The 25,993-nt window shown below is 35.9% G+C and overlaps 2 protein-coding genes across 2 annotated transcripts in view; both read right to left on the bottom strand.

The window, feature by feature from the left end:
- Positions 1-229: 229 nt before the first annotated feature.
- LOC138692716 (TRAF3-interacting JNK-activating modulator-like) lies at positions 230-22,444 on the bottom strand. Its single transcript, XM_069815930.1, has 6 exons — positions 22,275-22,444; positions 17,341-17,526; positions 15,335-15,467; positions 15,101-15,216; positions 6,148-6,312; positions 230-5,570 (listed from the first exon to the last, which is right to left on the bottom strand). The coding sequence occupies exons 1-6, from the start codon at positions 22,289-22,291 to the stop codon at positions 5,357-5,359; spliced, it is 831 nt and encodes a 276-aa protein (XP_069672031.1). The 5' UTR covers positions 22,292-22,444; the 3' UTR covers positions 230-5,356.
- LOC138692793 (flagellar attachment zone protein 1-like) overlaps positions 22,317-25,993 on the bottom strand; it is a 26,292-nt gene continuing 22,615 nt past the window's right edge. Inside the window, exon 6 of the mRNA XM_069816048.1 lies at positions 22,317-22,452. Coding sequence (XP_069672149.1) covers positions 22,450-22,452 — 3 coding nt within the window. The 3' untranslated portion in view covers positions 22,317-22,449. The remainder of the gene's footprint in view (positions 22,453-25,993) is intronic.

Below are 25,993 nucleotides of genomic sequence, written 5' to 3'. Positions count from 1 at the left end.
AATTTTTGTCCAATTGTGAGTTCATTTCCTTATAAAATTTTAGAAATTTAGAGACTGCATTTTCTGATAATATTTGTGGTCGTTCACATACATATATCCTTAACACTTGAATATAAAATAACTGATTAAATGGCGATCTTACTCGTGTTACTTGTGTAAGCATGTGCGGCTTACAGCTGTTTCGATGCTTTTTCACACCATCCTCAGAGCCTACTAGATCTTGGCATCATCTCGAACTTTGCTGCCTGTTCTGTGGGTGCGTTCGATTGTTGAAAAGTGTTGAAATGTGGTGTCAAATAGCGTGTGTGTTCTGAAATTGATCTGATATGGACATGGAAATCCTACACATACAACCTAAAAACCAAAAACTCAACACACTAGAACAATATGAAATATACAGACACACTAAAACACACCCTGATCAAATTCTCAACACACAGATCAATTTTAGAACACTATTTGACACCACATTTCAACAATCGAACGCACCCACACAACAGGCAGCGAAGTTTGAGATGACGCCAAGATCTAGTAGGCTCTGAGGATGGTGTGAAGAAGCACCGAAACAGCTGTAAGCCGCACATGCTTACACAATTAACACGAGTAAGATCGCCATTTAATCATTTATAATAATTTACTCGTATTATGCTTTTCCAATAAAAGCTGACCGGCTTCAATCAGGAACGATGAGTGCTTCTTTAACGTCTAAAGCATGTGAACTTCCATCTGTGAATCATGTGAGCAAAAAGAAGCTAATGATGTGAAAGTTGATGAGTTACTTTCTTGGTAATTCGGAAAAGAGTTCTTACGAGGTCTGACAATTTAAAAACGGGACTGTTCCACTCCCATAGAGAGTGAAAGGAGGGCTGCGGGTTGCAAGTGAAAGTTGTGAATCTTGAAGGTTCTGCAATGCAGTAGGGGTTGGTTCGTCTCGCTATTCAACTTAGTTTGTCACTGAGAGTGGTTTGAAGTGGACACTGCATTGTTAACTTGCTGGAATAATGACTAGTGAAAAAACTGAACAGCGTGTTAACACGTTCGCTGCCGACTGTATTGTTGCAAAATCTATCCTCAGGAGCCGATTAGTTTTTTGTGTTTATTTATCATGTAATAGTGTCTATGAATAATTTTTAGCCTCATATACAATTTTCGAGTACAGACAATGTTTGAAATCTTGATGACGCATTTACGTGTCACCGGCACTGCGTTAATAATTCCATTATCAGTGCCATTTGATGTGTTTACGCGTCACACTTATTTTTGTTTTTACGTGACCGTATATTGAAATATTGTTAGAGAAAAACAAATTTGGCCTATCTTACTTCATTTGTGGTTGATTCAGAAGTAGGGATCTACACACAATCCAGGTAGACCAAGGCAATCAGGACAGTAGAATGTTGATTCTTTTTTTCTGCCATTCTCGTAACACACTTTGCAGTGTTTCCTTTTTTTTTTTTTTTGCCTTTCTCATTAGCGCGTTGTTTTGCAGGCAGGTGTTTCACAGCTGGTGATACCAGTTTTATTGTTGGACTGCTGAGTGTTGCATATGATAGCAAATATCGTGTTACTGAAAGTCTGAAATCATATAACGAAATCCTACCCCTTGTGGTGTACTGAGGATGCAAATTATGTGCATTCAGTAACATTATTTGGAAGAGATGGATGTCAATTTTTATAGGCCTACCATCGAACTGTTTTTCTTTCACACGGGTAATACAAAAGCATTTGATCTTGCCGATCGACACCTGACATGTGGTTATTATACTTTTCAATTGCATGCGGCTTTTGTACTTTTTGCCCTCTTTATTTACTGTTTCAACAAATACTGTCTTGAATAATTTCAAGGGTGTCAGGTGGAGTTACCAGGTAGCTCAGTTGGCAGAGCGCTGGTACGTTCAACCAAAGGTCCCGGGATCGATACCCGGCCCCGGAACAATTTTTCCCTTGAAATTATTCAAATCTGCTTTACAGGGAGCTTTACCTGAAAGACTAGATTTGCAAATACTGTCTTCAAATTCAGTCTAGATAAATAAGACGTCGAAATATCCACATTTTGAACTGGAGTGGCAACTGGAGTAGTACGTGAATTAATAGATGTTTCAAAATCAGTTTCACTTCCACTATCACTCTCACTTTCATTTTCACTTTCACTTTGGCTTTCATTTGGATTGAAATCACTGTCACTGTCCAAATCAGGCATTGAAGTATTCACTAGACGCGCAATTTCGTCATCCTTGCAAGTTTATCTGGCGCACTTTTACGATTTTTTGCATTAGAAGGACCTGGAGGCATCTCAAAATTATCATCTAATTTGTCATCCATGATTCCTCTACTTAAATGAGCAGAAGGTAATAACCAAGAATGATAATAAGTAGCAGCACCCTTCCAGTAAGTAATACTACATAACAATACAGGATAACCAAAATATTAAAGGAACAAAGCGTAGGAAAGCAAGAAAACAACTATGACGTGCATAAGCGTCATTGGCATATGGCGCTACGTCCGCGTGACGTGTATACGCGTCAAGTGGAATTCAACGTGTTAATCTCAAATTTCTTATGAAACTGGGAAAATCCCCAACTGACTGCATTCAATTATTAAAGCAGGTGTATGGGGCTAACTTAATGTCACGTTCATAAGTGGCACAAAGCTTTTAGTGAGAGTCGGGAGGAAGTGGAAGATGATGAACATCCAGGTCAAAATTCAACACAATACTAATTGTTTCCTTCGACACCAGGATTGTTGTCATGGTTGAATGGGTGCTTGAGGATCAGACAGTAAACCAGCATTATTATATTGAAGGGGGCTATATTTAATATAATTAAATATGTACCAAACCTACATGCACATAGAATTATTCCAATTCAGAAACAACTAAGTAAACTAAAAGAACTCCAAAAGGAAATAACATTTCAATGGATACCTAGTCATTGTGGTATACCTGGAAACGAGAAAGTTGATAATATTGCAAAACAAGCAACATATTTGCAACCAAGACCTCTTCAAGTAACATCTCTATCCAATACTTTTGCTTCAGTAAAGTCTCATTTTACAAACCTATGGATCAACAATTGGCTCTCTTCTGACAAAGGAAAAATTTTAGTCTGTACAAAAGAAACCAAATGACCTGGAAATGTACAAAAACTTGCCCAGACATGTTCAAACATTTTTAACAAGAGCCAGAACAGATCACATTGTCACTCAATTGTACCTACACCGATTTCACATTTCTGATAATCCTACTTGTCTGTGGTGTAATAATCATGATGAAGATCTGGAACACATTCTTCTATACTGTCCATCCATAAACCACAAAATAAGTAAATTAAAATCATCAATACCGTAAAACGGGGTGACTTGATACGTTTCGTAAGTTCATGTTTTGGAACCGAAACATCAACCTACAAAATGTATAAAGTCCCCCCAGCGTGTCTAGTCTCCCCGTTTTATATGCTGGGAGACTTCATACGTTTTGTAGGTTGATGTTTCGTTTCGAAACATCAACCTACAAAACATATCAAATCACCCCCAAGTGTATCAAGTCACTCCGTTTTACGGTACCAATTGCAGAAAACACAGCCCTGCAGTATATATTGACTACACCCCAACTCTGGCTACTAGCAACAGGCATCTATAATGAACACCGATCAAAATACCCCTTATTTCTCGTGAAAAACAACAACTGAATAGACTACAGTGGACTTTATGTTGTCAGCAAACAGCTGGATACATTAAGAAGATTGATTGATATTGAAGTTTTGACAAGGTTGAGAGAACAGTGAGGAAAAAGCAGTCAGATCTTTACGTGAATACTGCATCAGGGCAATGCACCCGCACACAACACTCTTTCGGTGAAGAAGTTTCTAGTCGATAAATGCATTCCAGTGCTTGAATATCCTTCATATTTGCCAGAGTTAGCCTCCTGCGAATTCTTTCTCTTCCTCAGAGTGAAAAGTGTCCTGAAGGTAACCCATTTTCCGTCCGTTGAAGAGGCAAAGGCAAACATGTCACAACTACTGAAAGTGTTGGGGATTGATGAGCTGCAGCATTGTTATGAACAATGGAAGACACGCATGCAGTGGTGTGAAGACAGGGAAAGGGAGTACAATAACGGGGACAAGAGTTAAATAGCAAGTTTCTGGAAATTAACCCCATTCTTAAACCAGTCCTGTTTTTAAATTGTCTGACCTCATATGGTAAAGTTTCACAGGGATATACCAAAGATCCGGAACCACTCTACTGAAGTTATTTTGTAGCATGCTTATTGAATCACATCAGGTTAATACTAAGTTCAAGATCTGAGGGTGCAGTTTACTCAAATATTTTTATCAAATATCTGATCTCGTAGCGTAACATGTTATGAAACATGGTATATAATATATTAATTAATAATTACTATTCACTGACAGGTTCTTGCAGTTGTGTCATGAACCAAGGTTTGATTAATAAAAATATTACAAGGAACGAGCAATAATTGAAATAAGAGATGTTGAGTTTTGTAAAAACCTCAATATTTTTAAATTTTTAAATACAGAAAATTCATCCTTCAATCAACGCTTCCCTGAAAGACAAATAATGTCTAATTTTTTCAAATTTTTTATAGTCAAGAACTTTGAATTAACTAAAGAAAATATTTCATGTAAAATATAGAAAATGACATTTCATGAATTTTGTTATACTCTGTTTTATTTCATGAGTGCAGTTCGGTGGCTCCTTTGAACACCCTCTTACAGATTTATGACTTTCTACACAAACAACTCTGACAAATCCATCCTGTCCCCTCGTCCCAACATTGCACAGTTGCCACAATCCTGGTGACCCTCGAAATGAGACTGACGGGATTCTTTGAATTCGGAAAAGATGCAGCAACTCTGCCTCCAGGTGGATTTGACGGGAGCCTGTCAATTCTTCTGAATAAGGGTTGTGATTGGTTACTGACAGGAGAAGACAAGATTTCCGTCACAGTAAGAAAGACATTTATGACAACCAATTAGTAGGGGGCAGTAGAAGGTCTGTCGGCAAAGTCCTTTCTATGAAACTGCACTCCATGAAAAAAAATAGAGTATACTAGATAATATGAAAGGAGAGAGTGCCATTAAAAACACATTAAAGCTTTCTCTGAATTTTTAGAGAATATCTGTTGATTTTTGAGACATTACAGGCAGAATGAGTATTCCTTAAACACCTGATTCACTTCATTGTTGCATAAGGTAGTAGTAATAAATCAAGATTGTTAGAAGCAAATATACGCAATATTAAGTGTTTAAGAAGTTGTACTAATGTTGGGTCAGTCTATTTCTCTCAGTCAAAGGATTATGGTACAGACTACAGATTTGGACACATACATGATTTGATCTTACACCCTACCTAAATCAGTTAGAACACCTTCAATGCTGTTGCTCTTTGTAACTGCTCCTATACCCTTTAAATGATGACGTCCTGAAGCATACTTGAGCTGTAATACTTTAGCGAGGAGATCTGAATTTGCGTTCTCCAACAGTGTGATCTTCTTTCCTAGTATTGACAATTCCCTGTCCTTCTCACGCATCGTAGTTTCTAACTGCATAACACTAGAAACAAACAGTAAGAAAATTAATGTATTAAAAGCTTCAGATAATTCCAGAACCGAACAAAAATAAACCTCTAAAAGTGGCACTGCAATATTCTGTGGCATTCTTTTGTCTACTGTTTACTTATCTGGTAAAACGTATTATAGAAACACAAGCCAACCAAAGAGCAAAGGTGGTGGGGGGTGGGGGGGAGAAAGGAATGTGAGACAACAATTTGCAAGATGAACCAAGATTTGCAAGAAGATGTGGTTTTAAGTCACACAGAGTTAGTGTGCACTCAATATTGGTTGACTGTTATCAGCCCACTTTGAGGTCTGTGGATATAGAGGGAAAAATTGGATCAGTATCTTGTAGGGTTCCTGGGTAGCTCAGTTGGTAGAGCGTTGGTACATTTAACCAAAGGTCCTGGGTTCGATGCCTGGCCCCGGAACAATTTTTCTCTCGAAATTATTCGAATCAACTTTACCTGAAAGCTTGAATTGCATGCCAAACATAGTTCTGAGGATCAGACACATACTAATTCAAGAGAAATGGACATTTTCGTTTCAACAAAACAGAAGGACTGACTAATTCTTACTTCACCATGAGGGTCCTCTTCTCTTCCTGCAGTTTACGATAGTCTGCTTCTATCCTCTCTCTAAAATTCTCCTCTGTTGTCAGCATCTTCCTCTGTACCGTAAGTTGTGACTGTAGATTCTCTACTTGACACTGAAGAGAACTCAGCTCAACATCCAATCTATTCCTGATAGAAATGAAAACAGGAATGTTGTTTACATATAGAAAGCTTTCTTCAATCATATCTACTACATACATAAGTGTTCTGCCTATGGGTAGATCTTTTACTGCAAATTCACTGCATATCTACTAAGTTTTGAAATTAATTCCCATTAGCAACAAAACAAAGCATTCATTACAAGTAATACTGGAATATTTAGAAGTGTTACAGGAGCATTTATATATTTATTTTAATTGAGTTATTTTACGATGGTTTATAAACAGTTATGGTTATTTAACATCACAGTGAGATGAAAGTGATAATGCCAGCGAAATGAGTCCAGGATCCAGTGCCGAAAGTTATCCAGCATTTGTTCTTAATAGGTTAAGGGAAAACCCCAAAAAATACCTCAACCAGGTAACTTGTCCGAACCCGAATTTGAACCCAGGAAAATTCAAGTGGCCCAATTTTGTTTCTGGGTCTGTACAAAAAATATTGCAAATAAATCAAGTAATATCATGCCAATGGTTTTTGGGGGGGGGGGGGGAAATTCAGGAATACAGGTCTGACAAAAATCATATTTATTTAAATGGTCCCCTGTATTAATTTTTACACATTTGAAGACCGTTTTTGCAAAACTTGCTAACTGCAAAATTTGCAAAATTGAGATTTTGATTAATTCCATAACATAAGGCAGGCCTCTACATGATGTTCAAAGCGTCTTAGTAAAATTGGGTTATTTGTCTTCATTGTAGTGTGTCAAAGTGTGATCGTTTTTTCAAAACTTGCTTTCTGCTATAAGTTAGACATACAGTAAAATTTGCTTACTAGAGTGTTTTGTCTCTCCTGTAAAATTTAGTTTTTTCAGTTAGCAAGTTTTGCAAAAACGGTCCTCATTTGGAATCTGCATTAAATTGTATGTATGACAACATGAGTATTTCATTCATATCACTGAATATCCTATTAAATATTACTGAAATTTCCTTTAACGGCCTGGAAACTTTATACAAAATAATTTAGTGTATTCATGTAAAATAGGCTATGAAACTAAACAAAGCTCTAAAAATATGAACAGAAAAATAAATAAAATACATCAACAATGAATATTTTTCATTCCTGAGCTGAAAATCGTTCATTATTATTTTTGAACAAAATAAGTAGATGCATTCATATAAAGTAGACTACAAAACTCAAGACTAATGACATAAACACAAAAATCACTAAAATAATTTAACAATGATTGTTTTTATTCCTGGGCAGAAAATCGTTTATTATTTTCCTACAAAATAAGTAGATTATTCATGTGTACCATAAAACTCAAGGAAACATTAATAATATGAACACAAATATCATTAAAATAAAATCAATACACAATTTTTTCATTCCTCAGCTGAAAATCATTCACAATTGTTTACTACAAAGTAAAAGTAGGTGTATTCATGTAAAGTAGACCATACAAATCAAGAAAGCAATATAATATGAACACAAACTTCACTAAAATAAATAAGAAATTAATTTTTTTCGTTCCTGAGCTGAAAATTGTTCATTATAGCTTTCCTCACTGAACGGAAAAGAATAGAAGTACTAATGATGGTTGGTTATAGGGACAGAATGAGGAATTAAGAAGCATGCAATTTGTTTAGATTCTGGATAGAAACTTATTCTAATCAACTGTTCCGAAAATAGTTAAAAAAAAAATTCAATGAAACAGGAAGCTAAAAGGACGCACCAAAATCTGACGACCATAACAAATATAAGAGCAGAAAATATCCTTCAGCAGAAGTTATCCATGATATGAGTGAGAAATGAGCAACAAATTTTGCAAAATCAATTGCCCTCAGCTAGATCTGAACCAGTGAACACTGACTCCAATGATAGGTAATGTAACCTGAGGACGACGACCTTGAGTGGGTGAGCCTTTTTGTTTTGCACGTGTCACATGAAAGTCGCACAATTTCCACACCTGTATTTGCTAGATGCAAAGAGAAAATCCAATTTGATATTTTTAACTATGTGGAATACTGAACAGATGTTCAGCTAATCTGTTGTTGATACGGTATTGTTCAATCATGCATCATAGAGCTACGCATGCCGAGTTTGCCACACTATTGTGTTTGCACTATTATTAATAAATTAACAAGTTAGTCATCATGGATGTGCATTAAGTGTGAAGCTACAGAAGTAAAGGCGAAGAACAACCAAACTATTACACATTCAACAGAATGAATATACCTAATTTTATCTATGCAAACTCTGACCTTTGAAAATGAAGAAATACCTACATTTCTACTGTGAAAAAGTATGCTCCATTACCTTATCTTAAATAATAATAATAATAATAATAATAATAATAATAATAATAATAATAATAATAATAATCATAATAATAATAATAATCATAATGGCTTTATTTAACCTGGGAGAGTTAAGGCCGTAAGGCCTTCACATACACTCAACCAGGATTAAAACTTGCTTACATAGTTGAACAACAACTGGATCGGAATTGAACTCCCAGGTTTTTTACAGTTGAACTCAATGGAATGATCACTTTATTCAGAGTCACAGGAGAAAGGTTCAGCTTATTAATATCAGGGATTAAACTTTTATTGCAATAAGTGAATGTCTCAGGAATCTTCTATGCCACATCAATAAATTTAGGAATGCAGTTACATTGTCAGACTCCAAAGCAGCTATTCTATCAATCGTCTCTAAACACACACCTTCATCTCAAACAGCAGAAATAACTAAAATGCTCTCTCAATTAATATCACTCAATAAAAGAATTGTATTCCAATGGATACCATCCCATTGTGGAATCCTGGGAAACGAGAATGCGGATGCTTTAGCAAAGAAGGGCAGCACTGCTACTTACAGACCTGTTACTAAATCTACGTATTACTCTGTGAAGAGATTTATTAAATCTACATACTTAGACTTCAACAAACAAAATTTGATAACACAATCCCAAGGAAAAAATGGAACTCTCTGCATCATAATCCACAGTTAATTCCCGATTTACCACGAAAATCGTCTGTAGCTGCATTTAGATTGGCAACAGGCCATGATTGTTTGGCTAAACACCTGTATAGAATTGGAATATATCAGTCCCCTAACTGCCCATTGTGCAACTCAAACGAAGAAATGGATTTGGAACACCTCAAAATCTGTGCTTCATTGACTGGTCATGATAATATCTTTGAAAAATATTGGAGTGCAAGAGGTCAAATGACTTTACTGTCAAATGCCTGGCATTAGAAAACAACAACAACAACAACAACTTTTATTCGAAAATAAGATAGCCTGTGATTTATCTGTATTTAAGTTAAGTCCGAATTGTTGAGACCAAGATGAAACAGATTCGAGATCATTATTGAGTCTATTAATACAGTCACTTAGTCTATCAGGACTGGCGGAAATGTATAATTGAACGTCATCTGCATAAATATGATATCTGCCATATTTAAATGACTTGGCGATATTGTTAATATAGGGACAGAAAAGCAATGGACCCAATACCGAACTCTGGGGAAATCCTGACTCTACTGTCTGCCAGGAGGAGAACCGATTATTGAAGACAACACGCTGCTGGCGGCCAGTGAGGTAGGAGTGCATCCAGGTGATAACGCTGTCAGAAAAATTTAACACTCGAAGTTTAGTTAGTAGTAGATCCATGTCAACAGAGTCAAATGCTTTGCTATAATCCAATAAAATTAATATTGTTGCTAGTCGTTTATCCATAGCTTCTCGTATATCTTCAGTTAAATTCAATAAAGTAGTGGAAGTGCTATGCCCGCTTCTGCTGCATCCAGATTTGAAGGGCTCGATAATATAAATGTCTCTATATGTGATTTAGGCCTGTAACACACTACAGCGAAACTTTTTTTTTTTTTATCCAATGCCACCAGGTTGTCTTTTCGACATTTCTGGTCTTCTCTCCTGGCAGTGGCTTAGTTGTAACTCACTTCTGAGGTTGGGGCGCCTGGAAGGCGGAGTTACATTACCCCGATGATGTGATAGGATGATTATGATAATGTGGTGCCAGGAGAAGTCTTAAATCTAAACTTAACCTAAATTCCAGACCATGGACGAACACAGGAACAATCCCCTTTAAGGAAAAATTCCTGTGCTCTAACCGAGAATCGAACCCGGGACCTCATGAACTATAGCCAGAAGCTCTGACCACTAGACCATGAGGCTGGTCAATTCTAATCAAGTACGAAATAATCATTGTATTACGGTTTCCATGCATTGTAATTATTAACAAAGGTCAGGACTCATTATTAACTGAATTTAACATACAGAAGCATTCAAATATGTGATTTCTAACAGATAATTTCGCGATGTATGACTTGAGGCTTTCCCGGCGTTTGATATAGAATAACTCTTCTCGGGTTCTCAGCCAGGTGAGTTGGAGATTAGCTTCCAAGCTTTCGACGGCTAGCTCTGCCATCTTCTTCTTCGTCCCTGAAGAAGATGGCAGAGCTAGCCGTCGAAAGCTTGGAAGCTAATCTCCAACTCACCTGGCTGAGAACCCGAGAAGAGTTATTCTAGATAATTTCGCGCTCTTAAACACTGTGCTTTTTCTACCACATACGTGTTGTTACACAATCAGTGTTGTCAGATTCAAAAAATTTGTATCATAACGAAAAAAAAAAATGACATAACAAGCAGAGATTCGTGAGATTTTTCTTTTTCGTGAAAATGTCGCATTTTCATGGAAAGACCCATATTGAAATTTTCCGCTTTCCTAAATAAATAAAATTAAACCTTCGATTTTGCTACGCAACATACACAGAGCTGACGTCTGATTTGTGTTGCTTTATTTCATGATGAAATGAAAGTGATAAATGATATAACTTTACAAATAGAAGTATCTGGAAAAAAAATAAGCGAGTTTGTAAAGTCGAAGATCAGTGACAAGTTAAGTTAGGTTAGGTTAGGTTGTTCAGATATTTAGTATGCCTTGCAAGTACACTTTTTCGTAGATGGTACACAAATAGATCGTGGACACAAGAAAGGAGTGCTTTCCCAGCGTAGTGCAATACAATAGTGGTATCATGGGTTACGTGATGATTTCCCGTAAAAATGTTGGGGACGAGTCGGATGAGTTTATAGCTTTCGGAATGATCATATCGCGTCTTTTAGAATGGTGTGCTACGATTTTGTGCGTAGCTGGATAGAAGATTTACCTTAATAATTTACCAAATGAGGCAGCCTGGTCGATGCGTCTAGCATTTTCTTACGTTAGCCTTCAGATTACCATGGTAATGAACTAATAAGGTGAGGTTAGGATTATTTCTGTGTACAGACGTGGACAAATTATTAGCAAAATTGAAGATTTTTACAATATATTTTTACAAAATATGATTCTTCAATTTAGACTACAGTTGACATTTTTGCGTATTTCCAAATTATTGGCAAAACTGAAGATTTGTATTGTATATTTTAAGAAAATTTAACTCTTCAGTTTGGACTACATTGGATATTTTTGCATATTTACAAATTATTAGCAAAACTGAAGGTTTTTATTATATATTTTTACAAAATTCGATTCTTCAATTTGGAATACAGTTGACATTTTGGATATTTTAAAATTATTAGCAAAACTGAAGATTTTTATTTTATAGTTTTACAAACTTTGACTCTTCAATTTAGACTGTAGTTGACATTTTTGCTAATTTATAAATTATTAGCAAAATTGAAGATTTTTATTATATATTTTTACAAAATTTAACTCTTCAATTTAAACTAAAGTTGACATTTTTGAATATTTCTGTCTATTGTAATGATAGAAATATGCAAAATTATCAACCGTAATCTAAATTAAGAAGTCAAATTTTGTGAACAGAATTATCATAAAAATCGTCAATTTTGTTAATAATTTGTCCACGTCTGTATATCTATAAAGACATGAAGTGCTAGTAAATAACTTTAAACGGGAAATATCCTAAATGTGGATTGTCGATATCTAGGCCATGAGAGTGCATATAATGCAATACATTTTTGAGTCTATAGTACACATCAATCGCAGTAAATTAATATTAAATATCTAACTAAATTGTAAGTTTGGCTTTTTCATAACCAAATTGGTACCGCTCATTTTGTGGTACCATAGCAGAAGTACAATAAATTTAAATGCTGTACAGAATCCGCATATTATACACAATAAATTTTAAACAAGTAATGACATAATCCACTTTCAAACAGAATCCAATGTCACAGAAACTTTTATTTCTAGACATTGCATTTAATATTGTAAAATAAATGTTTAATATTTAATATAAAAATATGTAATGCATTTGTTGAACTATGAAAAATATTTGCCTTTAGCATGGAGTAACGCTCGAAATAAGACATAGCTGACATTGGTTGCGATTTTTTGAAAACACAGCTACTCCACCACCTGTATTTCCTGCTCCCACAGATAAACTAACCTAATTGTAGCCTATAAAATTTATATTACGTGAATGAAATTGAACAATTAATAGAAAGTCAGATGTTCAAATTTATGTAACTTTATTTCTATCGACGCATATCAAATCCAAAAATCTTGTATAGTATTATATACAAGGTCTTTGATCAAACTGCCTTCCATATGGCATAATAAAATTCGTGTTTTAATTATCTATACAGAGATAACACCACTGTGTAACAACATATTTCTCGCTATAGTGTGAAGACATCTGACATAATTAGGAACATTAAATCCAGACGTTTGAGATAGGCAGGGCATGTAGGACGTATGGACGAATCCAGAAATGCATATAGAGTGTTAGTTGGGAGGCCGGAGGGAAAAAGACCTTTGGGGAGGCCGAGACGTAGATGGGAAGATAATATTAAAATGGATTTGAGGGAGGTGGGATATGATGGTAGAGACTGGATTAATTTTGCTCAGGATAGCGACCAATGGCGGGCTTATGTGAGAGTGGCAATGAACCTCCGGGTTCCTTAAACGCCAGTAAGTAAGTAAGTAAGTAAGTAAGTAAGTAAGTGTGAAGACATAACCATTGCTAGCTATCTCTACACATATTACATAGTTCATAGTTCTCGGTATAGTGTGTTACAGGCCTTAGTCAAGCAGACTGACAAAATTAACGTAAATATGGCAACGTCTACTGTTTCCACAGCAACTATTGTCCTTCTTTGTGTCTTTCACTCACTAGTTTAATAGTTATTATCACATTTTCTTTTCATTAAAAAAAAAAGGCATAATTGTAAGAACCCTGTGTTGGAAACCAGCCAACCAACCATGTAGGCTTAAACATTTTTCTTTTACAATATTAACTGATATCTGAACTGATAATTTTTGTCAAAATTATATGTTTTAAGACTATAGGAAAAAAAAAAAGTCATCTCTCAGAGATTCGTTAGGAGCACATTAGGAACACTGACTGCATAGAAATATTTTCTGCTGAGTTATAAACTTTTTAAGAAGTACTGAGTCAGAGAAGACCCCAGATAGGTTGCAAGGATTTAAGTGTAAAGAGATTGGCTTACACACATTTCCAACTTACTGGTAGCATAAAGATACGGTCACACGTCACTACTTTTGCTGTGCAACTTTTGTACTGCAGCTGCAAAAGTTGCGTGTCGTGTTCACACGTAAGCCAAAAGTAGCGCACTGCACGCTACTCTTCGTGCTGCGCAACCCGAGTGCTGCAAAAGTTGCAACTGGAGGTTGCGAGTCTGTTCACACACACGGCGCTACTTTTGCAGGCACAGTCATGCTGCAGGTTTCCATCTCCGTGTTGACTTCTCAATATACATTTTGTGGTTATGTTCGCATTATTAAGAAACTCATGCGAAAGCTTCCTTATCTATTATTTGCTTTTCTGTCCTAACTAGTATTCAGAAATTGGCATTATTTTTACTATAAAGCTGCCTATATACTTAAATGATAACCAACAGTATATTCACGTAATCAATGTTGGCAACCCTCCTGTTTGAAACTACGCTAGGGAAAATAAAAAAAAATGAATTATATCGTCAGAAAATATGCTCGGACTGTGTTGTGCATTTAATAACTGTTACAAATAATTTATTTTCATCACATCTAACATTAAAATATATCCAAACAATAAAAGTATCATTGGCACATTTGGGTGGCAACACTGGTCGCAACCGCAGAAAAAGTTTCAACAAAACTGATACCAAAAATGCTGCAGCTGCAACCCTGTCCTAACTAGTATTCAGAAATTGGCATTATTTTTACTATAAAACTGCCTATATACTTAAATGATAACCAACAGTATATTCACGTAATCAATGTTGGCAACCCTCCTGTTTGGAACTATGCTACAGAAAACAAAAAAAAATGAATTATATCGTCAGAAAATATGCTCGGACTGTGTTGTGCATTTAATAACTGTTACAAATAATTTATTTTCATCACATCTAACATTAAAATATATCCAAACAATAAAAGTATCATTGGCACATTTGGGTGGCAACACTGGTCGCAACCGCAGCAAAAGTTTCAACAAAACCGATATCAAAAATGCTGCGGCTGCAACCCTGAGAACCCTGTTCACACGTCGCTACTTTTAAGCTGCGCGCAGCATGAAAAAGTAGCGGGCAGCAGGTTCGGCAGCCGCTACTTTTCGGGTTGCACCGTTGTTCACACGTCGCAATACGAGAGTTGCACAGTTTTCTATACTGCAGCGCTGCAAAAGTAGCGACGTATGACCGTACCTTAACAGCTGATTCAAAGCAGCTTGAGAGAGAGTCACTTCTCTATGGAAGTTCCTCTGCTGCAGTCAGTTAATTCTATGAATAATATATTAACTACACATACGTTTATTGGTCATTAAAATACCTGAGATCCTCCACTTGAGCCTTGCGTTTGGTTTTATACTGAATATGCCTCATTGCTAACGCATTGTACTTTTCACTTAGTGCTGACAGCTGCCCTTTAAGGTTCTCACACTCAGACTAAAATAAAGCAAAATATACAAGTGTTATTAGGACATAGCTTAAGAACTTTTAGTATTAGTATGTTTCCTTATAAATGTTGTGTTGCATATAACCACAAAACAAATTAATAAATTACCTGCAATTTCTTAGTTTCCTCTAATCTAATAAGTTCACTCCTTGAAGCAGCAATCTGGGAGTCCAAGAGACTAGAAAGCTTCTTGGGTGAACTAAATCCGCTAAGTAAGAGACTTGGTGGAGTGGAATCAGCACTGAAAGATCAATATATTAAGCATTAGTTTTATTCTGGCGAATTTATATTAAAAAAAATGACACAAACATAAAAACATATATTTTACTTCTACAATATAATCACTATTTAAAACTATACTTGTTATAGAATACGAGATTTGTGGGCTTAATAGGGTGGTAATAAATCTTTGCACAGTGCAACAGTAATTTTATTTTCGAAGCAACTCCTCATAAATTTCATGTTTTAATTTCTTAAGCATGCATCATTAAAATAAATTAATTATGACTGACAGACAAATTAAGCAATGGTTGGCTGAATGTGATGAATAAATTATAACAGATTAAAATAAAAGTCAAAATTGTAATGAGCTACAATAGTAGTCCACATCAGCAATAATGGCATTATTATAAGTGCAGACACTGAAGTGTTAAGGAGCTTAATATAACAGAGAACTTGAGAAAAAATTACTATTTACGTCTTTCTTTTACTAACACGAATAGATTGCACCTTCTAGGACATCTACAAAATATTGTAAATAAGTATGATAAATGAGATATTAGGTTTATTGTTACAGTAGATATTTTCTGAAAGGTGCATTCTACAGTGAATTTAAATTGAAAGTTTATTGAACTTTCTCAAAATATCGTAACTGCTTTTTTTTTCCAAAATAAATTATATATATATATGTTGTTGTTGTTTTCTAATGCCAGGTGTTTGACAATAAAGTCATTTGACCTCTTGTACTCCAATATTTTTCAAAGATATTATCATGACTAGCCACTGAAGCACAGATTTTGAGGTGTTCCGAATCCATTTCTTGGCTTGAGTTGCACAATGGGCAGGAGGGAAAGCTGGTGATCAACAAGATCTCCCAGCTAGGTCCAATGGACCTGTCGACCAACAGCAGGTGTGGTCCTCCAGACATTCTGGGGGTTGTGTGTGAATGAAGTAGCCACCAAAACGTTAAAATATGGTGTTCACTTAAATCGGCTACAACTTGCCATTTAACTCCAATATGAAATGAGTACCTTACTTACTTACTTACTTACTTACAAATGGCTTTTAAGGAACCCGAAGGTTCATTGCCGCCCTCACATAAGCCCGCCATCGGTCCCTATCCTGTGCAAGATTAATCCAGTCTCTATCATCATACCCCACCTCCCTCAGATCCATTTTAATATTATCCTCCCATCTACGTCTCGGCCTCCCTAAAGGTCTTTTTCCCTCCGGTCTCCCAACTAACACTCTATATGCATTTCTGGATTCGCCCATACGTGCTACATGCCCTGCCCATCTCAAACGTCTGGATTTAATGTTCCTAATTATGTCAGGTGAAGAATACAATGCGTGCAGTTCTGTGTTGTGTAACTTTCTCCATTCTCCTGTAACTTCATCCCGCTTAGCCCCAAATATTTTCCTTAGCACCTTATTCTCAAACACCCTGAACCTATGTTCCTCTCTCAGAGTGAGAGTCCAAGTTTCACAACCATACAGAAGAACCGGTAATATAACTGTTTTATAAATTCTAACTTTCAGATTTTTCGACAGCAGACTGGATGATAAGAGCTTCTCAACCGAATAATAACACGCATTTATGAAATGAGTACCATTAATGTAAAATTATCCGGAGGTAAAATAGTCCCCCAATCGGATCTCCGGGCGGGGACTACTTTAATGGTACAGAATCAACTAAACATCTTACAATGGAATGCTGGTGGTATAACATCAGCCAAGAAGACTGAACTAGCCAATATATATATATATATATAAAATAAAAAATGCAATATCACAGCAACTAATTGTCAAATTTGTTCCAAATTTTGTAGTTCATTATCACTAGATCTAAGGATTGAGCCACTTCAATTTGCAATTATAGGAATTAACTTAATTACCCTAAACTGTGAGATTTGGCATCTGCATCTTTGTCACCGAATGAAAGTGACTTCTGAAGCTCGGATTCCTTGTTGTCCTCCAGCTCTGTCTCAGTCTGAGTGCCAGTTTCTTCCTGACTGTCTGTCTTCTCATGAGGAGCATTTTCCAGCTCAATGCTGCCTTGTGGAAATGTCTTCCCCTGTTCACTACAAACAAACCAAAAAAAACATATTTCAGGTTTGTTAACAAAATTTAATGAATCTTTTCAGTAAAACAATTGAGTTGCTAGTACTTCAATATATAAATTTTAACACATACACTCATCCTAGTACATAACATAACTTTTCACAGATACACATCCTGCATAATGTAGCATGCCGAAGTGGTGTGGAACTTGAAAATGGGTCACAGTCCTGCCATCTATCTGCAGTATGCAGAACCCAAATCATGCAAGTGAAGTGCACGCACGCACACAACAAAAAAACACACACACGCACCTCCCCCCCACCACACCACATACACTAAAATCCTTGTGAGTCTCCTGTGCACGCACGCACGCACACCCACCCACCCACCCTTCCACTGAAGTTGATATTTGCTGATAAACTGCATAATGAGTTACATTTGAAGTTCTTGCATTATGTCCTCATTTTTTTATGATCCCAGTGAGTATATCCAGCTGTTGCTCTCATGAACCTCATCTCACTTGCTGTTATTCTACTGACATCTTTATTCTTCACAGTCCACGCCTCACTACCATAGCTTAATACTGGCTGTGCTAAGGTTTTATACAAGCCTATTCTTGTGTGTCTTTGTACTAGTGAAGGTTTCATGATTTTATATTATATTTACATATTTTTTCAGTAATATCTATTGTACGTAATTAAAATAATTTTATAATTTGTAAAGTTAAAATAAGTAATATGTAATACTACCAAACTGTATCTTATTTGTTTTAATTTCCACCTGACTTGTGTTCTCACTCTATAATTTATTATGTAGTAAGATGCCAGATATGTATAGAATTATTTTCAACTAGCCGTACCCGTGCGCTCCGCTGCACCCGTTAGAAATAAATATAAAGTAATTACATAATTAAAATAGGACATTTGATCCATGGAATATTCGTGTTTGATAGAAGGATAAAACGTTTAATATGTTACTTAATTTAAAATATATTTAAATAATTAAAATGGAATCATTTTGGTCCAGAGAGCACTCATTTGGTGCAATGGCAATTCCTTTAACATGTTTCTTAATTTTTATTACATGCATCCATAGTTCAATGAACATTGACATCATTTACATTTAATGTGTATACTTTATTTTACTTGTTATATGTTTCCATTGAATTATGGTAATAACTTAATTTTAACTCTTGTTTTCTACGTATTCAGTAAATGGCGTTTGGCCCACTATGGTTCTAAACCCTTCAAATAACTTAAATAACTTAAATTATATTATATTATATTATATTATATTATATTATATTATATTATATTATATTATATTATATAAAAAGTGTGTTGATAACGGATGTACCCTGATAAGTAAGTTTTCAATTTGTTATGGGGGCTCTTGAATCTCAGGAGGAACAAATTTTATTTTACAACAGGGCAACATAATCCGCTTGGCTCATTACACAAATTTTTTGCATTGCATTTAATGCATATGTATTTTAACTCGATTCAATTGAGCATAGTTAAAATTTTAATTATAAAATAATGAAATGCTAAGCTAACATATTATTACTGCATACTAAATCAATACACTCTCGGTGTTCGTTAACTCTCTGAGATAAACATTATTTTAAGAAATACAGGAAACGAATACACAGAATAGCCTATCAAGTTTTCTGTGCATAAGAAGCTATTTTAATCTTACCTGTCCTCAATTCACTCAGAAGTTACAGTAATAACATTATAGCATTATGTCCATACAGAGAAACTACACTTTCCAATGGTGAAATAATAATTAATTATACAAATCGGTTAATTTAGCTTCCGATATTACTTCATACAAACACAGAAACATTTTCTGTAGGCTATGATTCATAGCTTTCGATTGTTGCTGTTGAAGGCCCCTTATAGACGAAGTCATTTGTTTTTTAATTCATTACACGGCCTTAGATGGCAGTTATTTTAATTTTAAAACTCATTTATCTCATTAAATATCAGTCCTATCAAAATTTTGCAAAGCATAAAACTTATCGGAAATTATTTTTAAAGAAACTTTTGTTATGTAACATTTTTCATAAAAATCAATAATAAGCGAGCTATTTTGATTTATTTAATTCAGGCCCCCTTATAACCTCCCTTTTGAATAAAATATTTTGAATGCCATATAGCCTATAATCTAAGTTACAACGAACTTAATTTATATGCCAATGTTCATCGAAATCCGTTCAGCCATTATCGCGTGAAAAGGTAACAAACATACAGACAGACATACAAACAAAAATTTCAAAAAAGCGATTTTCGGTTTCAGGGTGGTTAACTATGTATGTTAGGACCAATTATTTTTGGAAAATCGAAAATTACCAGAAAAATTTCGGCTACAGATTTATTATTAGTATAGATAAAGCCAGCAGCAGAAGAAGCAGCAGCAGCAGCAGCAGTAGGTTTCTTTTCTACAAGGCTTACTAATTTATTACACATGGCCAGCTACATGAAATTCCACTTTCAATTTTTTATACATGGATTTCTTATGACAATTATAATTCCCTATGTACTATAGTTTGAAATACACATGGTATAAATCTCCACAGCTGACTACCATTATGGAAATCCTCACCATTTACAATTTTATATACTTAACATTTTATGTCTTTACAAGTTACCATTCACCTTTTCCACTTATACGAAACTCAAAATAATGTAAGAAACGTAGAGATTTGCACTGCTGACTATCAACCTTCTTTATGGCAAAATTTAAAGTTACAGAAACAAGTCGAATATGTAAATAATATCTCACTATATTAAAAGATTTTGTTTAAACTGATATAATAATTTACGTTCATAAGAGCCAATACTTTTTAAGTATGATTTGAGGCTTTCTCGGCGTTGGTTCGCTAATATGTTTTCGCGGGATATCAAGGTTAATATCAAAACCATCCATAAACCACAGAGCAAAATCCGGAGTCATCTACGTCAGGTTAAAGACAGTCAGGGCTTAAGGACTCCAGGGATTTACAAGATTCCATGCGAGTGTGGCGAAGTATACATAGGGCAGACTGGCCGCACAATAGAAGACAGAATCAAAGAACATAAGAGGAACCTGAGGCTGTATTACCCGGAAAAATCTGCAGTGGCGCAACACAGCATAGAAAAGGAGCATAAAATACTGTTTGACCACACCAAGGTCATTAACAAATCAAGCCACTACTGGGATCGTACAATCAAGGAGGCCATAGAGATCAAGCTGGAGAAAAACAACTTTAACAGAGACAGTGGACTCCAGCTCAGTCAGGCATGGACACCGGCCTTAGACCAACTCAGGCCCTCTTACAATCAAGGTCATGAAGATCACGGACCGAGGACGGCAACCGATTCCAACCGGCGGAACAGGGCTCGCCGCCCGCCAAACTTCACGCAGTAATCCCGGGAGGGGCGGAGCTTACGAGCGATGACAATTCCCGGCCCCGGATTGGCCGATCCGCCAACCAATCCCGTTTCACCTGAGACAGCCACATCTATATAACCTTTCGACTTTCTGTTCGGACATCACTTCCCTGAAGATGGCTGCAGAGATAGCAGTCGAAAGCTTGGAGCATTCCAAAATCTTAACTCGGCTGATATCCCGCGAAAACATATTAGCGAATACTTTTTAAATTCATATAAAATTCCATAACTGACACATAATAAAACAAATTAAATTTAATAACAGGTAAATTACATAAAGAAAGGTACTAAATAAAAATAGCTTTAGACAGTGGTTTTCAACACACAAGTGGCCTCTCAGCCCTCGGAGTTATTGGTAGTTTGACTAGTTTCTCACTAACCTAGCTGAATGACTAAGTAATGAAAGATAATACTTGCTGTCACTCAAAAACTTTTTTACATTAATTTTCTAGTAAAAAATTTCACATGATCCGAACACTTTCCACAATAATTACATATACATCTTGATTAGACAACTTTTAACACTGTATCAATTCGGAATATGTATGATGAGACTTTCTTGTGTTAAATTTTAACATACCTTGTTAACATGTTTCGACCTATTTTGGGTCATCTTCAGAACTGGTCGTTGTTGGTCTTGACGCCTCTTGTTTCCTGTGAGGGTGCGTTCGTAGTGTAGAGTCAAAGAGTGTATGTGTTTTGAAATTGAGTTGTGTGTTGAGAATATCGTTGGGGTGTGGTTTCGTGTGTCTGTATATTTCATATTGTTCTAGTGTGTTGAGTTTCTGGCTTTTTGGTTGGATGTGCAGTATTTCCATGTCTGTGTTGATGTCTCTGTAGGTGTGGTTGGCATTTGTGATGTATTCTGCATATGTGGAAGTGTTTTGTAGTGTGTACGTTAAAATTTAACACAAGAAAGTCTCATCATACATATTCCGAAATAATTATATGTTAGGAATTAATTTTAATTTGGCCTTTCGCCTATGATAAGTTGTAAATCACAGCTTTATACAATGTAGATTTTGATATTCTTAACTCACATTAATTGGAAATAAAATAGGAGTAGGACAGCTATAGCTGTGATCCTTAAATAGAGACTAGGAAGTCCATGAGGAGTTCATTGCATATCTGCTGAGAATTCTAACGGAAAAGTTGACATCATAGCCTTAAATAGGAAAGAAAATCACGGATTGATTTAACAACCCACCATCCACTTTAAAAGAAACACTAAATAAAGCACAACATGTAGATTTGGAAAAGAACGCCATATACGAACTGTGCCTGCCTGTTTATATAACACTGCCTACTTCCCCATAAAGTTACCCTTAACTTACTTGTGATTCTTCTTCATGTTGGAGCGAGGTGAACTGCTTCTCTTGAAACTGTTCCTAGGTGAGTCTCCTCTCTGCAGAGACAGACTTCTCCTGCAGCTTGGTCGAGGAGAGTCCCCAGTACGGAACCCAGTCCACAAGAGGTTCAGGCCTGACTGTATCACATGGTCACCTCCGTTCACTGCAATAGAGATCCCATACAGAGGTGGCTAGGATAGAGTATGTCAGACATTAGCAATGGTAAATGGAAAAGCATTACTTTAGCTCCAAACTGTGATGAATTCTCCAATTTAAATAAAGAATAATCAGGCTGTTTTGGAATGGCAGTTTCGATTAATGTAACACCACTATTTTTTCGTTCAGGATCTTCTTTGTTTCCATTGCTCCTGGTATATTAGACTCCAGAAGTTTTCTGTAATTTTGTATTCCGGCGAAGTTCAACTACATTTCCCAGTTGCACCTGATGCCGAGCTTGGTAATCACTTGGGCACTGAGAACGATTTGTCACATTTTTCTCGAAAAAAAAAAAACAATATAATGTGACACAGTTACACAACTTTTTGGATGTTAAGATGTTAGGGTTACTTACTTACTTACTGGCTTTTAAGGAACCTGGAGGTTCATTGCCACCCTCACATAAGCCCGCCATTGGTCCCTATCCTGAGCAAGATTAATCCAGTCTCTACCATCATGTCCCACCTCCCTCAAATCCGTTTTAATATTATCTTCCCATCTACGTCTCGGCCTTCCTAAAGGTCTTTTTCCCTCCAGCCTCCCAACTAACACTCTATGTGCATTTCTGGATTCGCCCATACGTGCTACATGCCATGCCCATCTCAAACGTCTGGATTTAATGTTCCTAATTATGTCAGATGAAGAATACAATGTGTGCAGTTCTGTGTTGTGTAACTTTCTCCATTCTCCTGTAAATTCATCCCTCTTAGCCCCAAATATTTTCCTAAGCAACTTATTCTCAAACACCCTTAACCTATGTTCCTCTCTCAAAGTGAGAGTCCAAGTTTCACAACATAAAGAACAACCGGTAATATAACTGTTTTATAAATTCTAACTTTCAGAGTTTTTGACAGCAGACTGGATGATAAAAGCTTCTCAACCGAATAATAACAGGCATTTCCCATATTTATTCTGTGTTTAATTTCCTCCCGAGTAGCATTTGTATTTGTTACTATTGCTCCAAGATATTTGAACTTCTCCACCTCTTCAAAAGACAAATTTCCAATTTTTATATTTCCATTTCGTACAATATTCTCGTCATGAGACATAATCATATACTCTGTCTTTTCGGGATTTACTTCCAAACCTATCTCTTTACTTGCTTCCAGTAAAATTCCCGTGTTTTCCCTAATCGTTTGTGGATTTTCTCCTAACATATAAGATGTTAGGATTAGAATTAATAATTAACTTAAAGGCAATCAAACTATTTTTTAAGTGAGCACATTATTTATTTTTATTTCTCTATACCTCAGCACTCCAAACATTATAATTACAGTAGAACCCTAAATATCTGTCATCTGATTAACACATGGGTTGATTATCACCTTTTTCGCACTGGCAGCATTGTGACCAGGGGCGTACTTACGCAAGGGGGGAGGGTGTTACCGGGTTTGAACCCCCCCCCCCCTCGTGAACTTAACAGAAAAAAAAGAATGACATATTTAGATTAGAGTATTTTTTAAATTCATAATCGTTTCCCCTTTCTAATTTTTCACTGTCAGAGTAACAAAATCTACATCGACATAAGGCATAGTTCTCCTACCCCTCCTTCAATATAATACCCGTGCTTGGTGCTGCGACATGGTCGAATTAACAATGCTATCTACCTATGCTACCTACACCGATTGCACATTTCTGATAATCCTACTTGTAGTAGTATTAGTAGTAGTATTTATTTAACCTGGTAGAGATAAGATAATAAAAATTAAAGTACGACAAGATTACCTGATTAATGAAAGCTAGACATTTTATCATAGAAGTTAAGAACAAAGAATATTTTTGTATTTACTGAATTACAAATTGAACCTAGAATAACAAAATTCTATAGTGATGAAATTACCGGATATTGAAATATTTTGTGATAGATTAAGAGAACTATTTACAAGAAACCATGTCTGAATGAGTCTCAATTACTGACCAAGTGCCTAGTAAGTTTTCGTTTGAATTCAATTTTATTTCGACAGTCCCTGATGCTAGCAGGTAACGAATTCCAGAGTCTTGCCAGGGCTATTGTGAAAGATGATGAGTATGAGAAGGTGCGATGGGATGGTATTGTTAGTATTGTTTCATGGCGAGAGCGTGTGTTCAGATTGTGGTGGGAAGGTAACTTATCTGCGGTGTAATAATCATATGAAGATCTGGAGGTGTAGTCAATATATACTGCAGGACTGTGTCTTCTGCAACTGGTACTGATGATTTTAATTTACTGCTTTTGTGGTTTATGGATGGACAGTATAGAAGAATATCTGAACATGAGGAAGGCAAGCAAGATATTAGGTTTGTTCCAGCATGGTTCAGAATCGATTCTGAACTGCCTGCTCATGCGCAGCAGCTCAATGTGTGTTCCAACTAGACTTGAACTGATTCTGACCGATTCTGAACCCCAGTTACCTGTTCCAACGTGCTTTAGAACTCGTTCAGAACAAGTGAAATTGGTTCTCGACTAAGAGCAGGAACTGGGAATTCTGAACTGTTGACACATGTGCAGATGGTTTAATCTCAAGTTGTGGTTAAAATACTTGGAGATTAGGCAGGTTAGAATAAAAGAATAGTCCATTGTGAGTGATTTGGAAGGTGATAGTGATATATTTTATGACGAATTAAGTTCGAAACATGAATATAATTTTAATATGAGAAGAAACTCTGAAGGCCGCGAAAGAACAGTTCAAAAAATGCTGTTGTTGTTTTCTAATGCCAGGCGTTTGACAATAAAGTCATTTGACCTCTTGCACTCCAATATTTTTCAAAGATATTATCATGGTCAGCCACTAAAGCACAGATTTTGAGGTGTTCCGAATCCATTTCTTGGTTTGAGTTGCACAATGGGAAGTTAGGGGACTGATATATTCCAATTCTATGCAAGTGCCAAACAATCATGGCCTGTTGCCAATCTAAATGCAGCTACAGACGATTTTCGTGGTAAATCGGAAATTAACTGTGGATTTTGATGCAGAGAGTTCCATTTTTTCCCTTGAGATTGTGTTATCAAATTTTGTTTGTTGAAGTCTAAGTATGTAGACTTAATAAATCTTTTCACAGAGTAATACGTAGATTTAGTAACAGGTCTGTAAGTAGAAGTGCTGCCCTTCTTTGCTAAAGCATCCGCATTCTCGTTTCCCAGGATTCCACAATGGGATGGTATATATTGGAATACAATTCTTTTATTGAATGATATTAATTGAGAGAGCATTTTAGTTATTTCTGCTGTTTGAGATGAAGGTGTGTATTTAGAGACTATTTATAGAATAGCTGCTTTGGAGTCTGACAATATAACTGCATTCTTAAATTTATTGATGTGGCATAGAAGGTTCCTGAGACTTTCACTTATTGAAATGATTTCACCATCAAAACTTGTTGTTCCATATCCAAGAGATCTATAAAGTGAGAAGAGACAGCACGTAACACCTGCACTGGCACCTTGTTCTCTGGAGATCAAGGATCCGCAGGTGTATAAATGAAGCCAGTTTTGTGGAGGGTACTTAATATTA

Source organism: Periplaneta americana, chromosome 1, assembly GCF_040183065.1.
Source record: "Periplaneta americana isolate PAMFEO1 chromosome 1, P.americana_PAMFEO1_priV1, whole genome shotgun sequence".
NCBI lineage: Eukaryota > Metazoa > Arthropoda > Insecta > Blattodea > Blattidae > Periplaneta > Periplaneta americana.
Note: the sequence above shows the minus strand (reverse complement) of the source record. Positions and strands in the feature narration are given on the sequence as shown.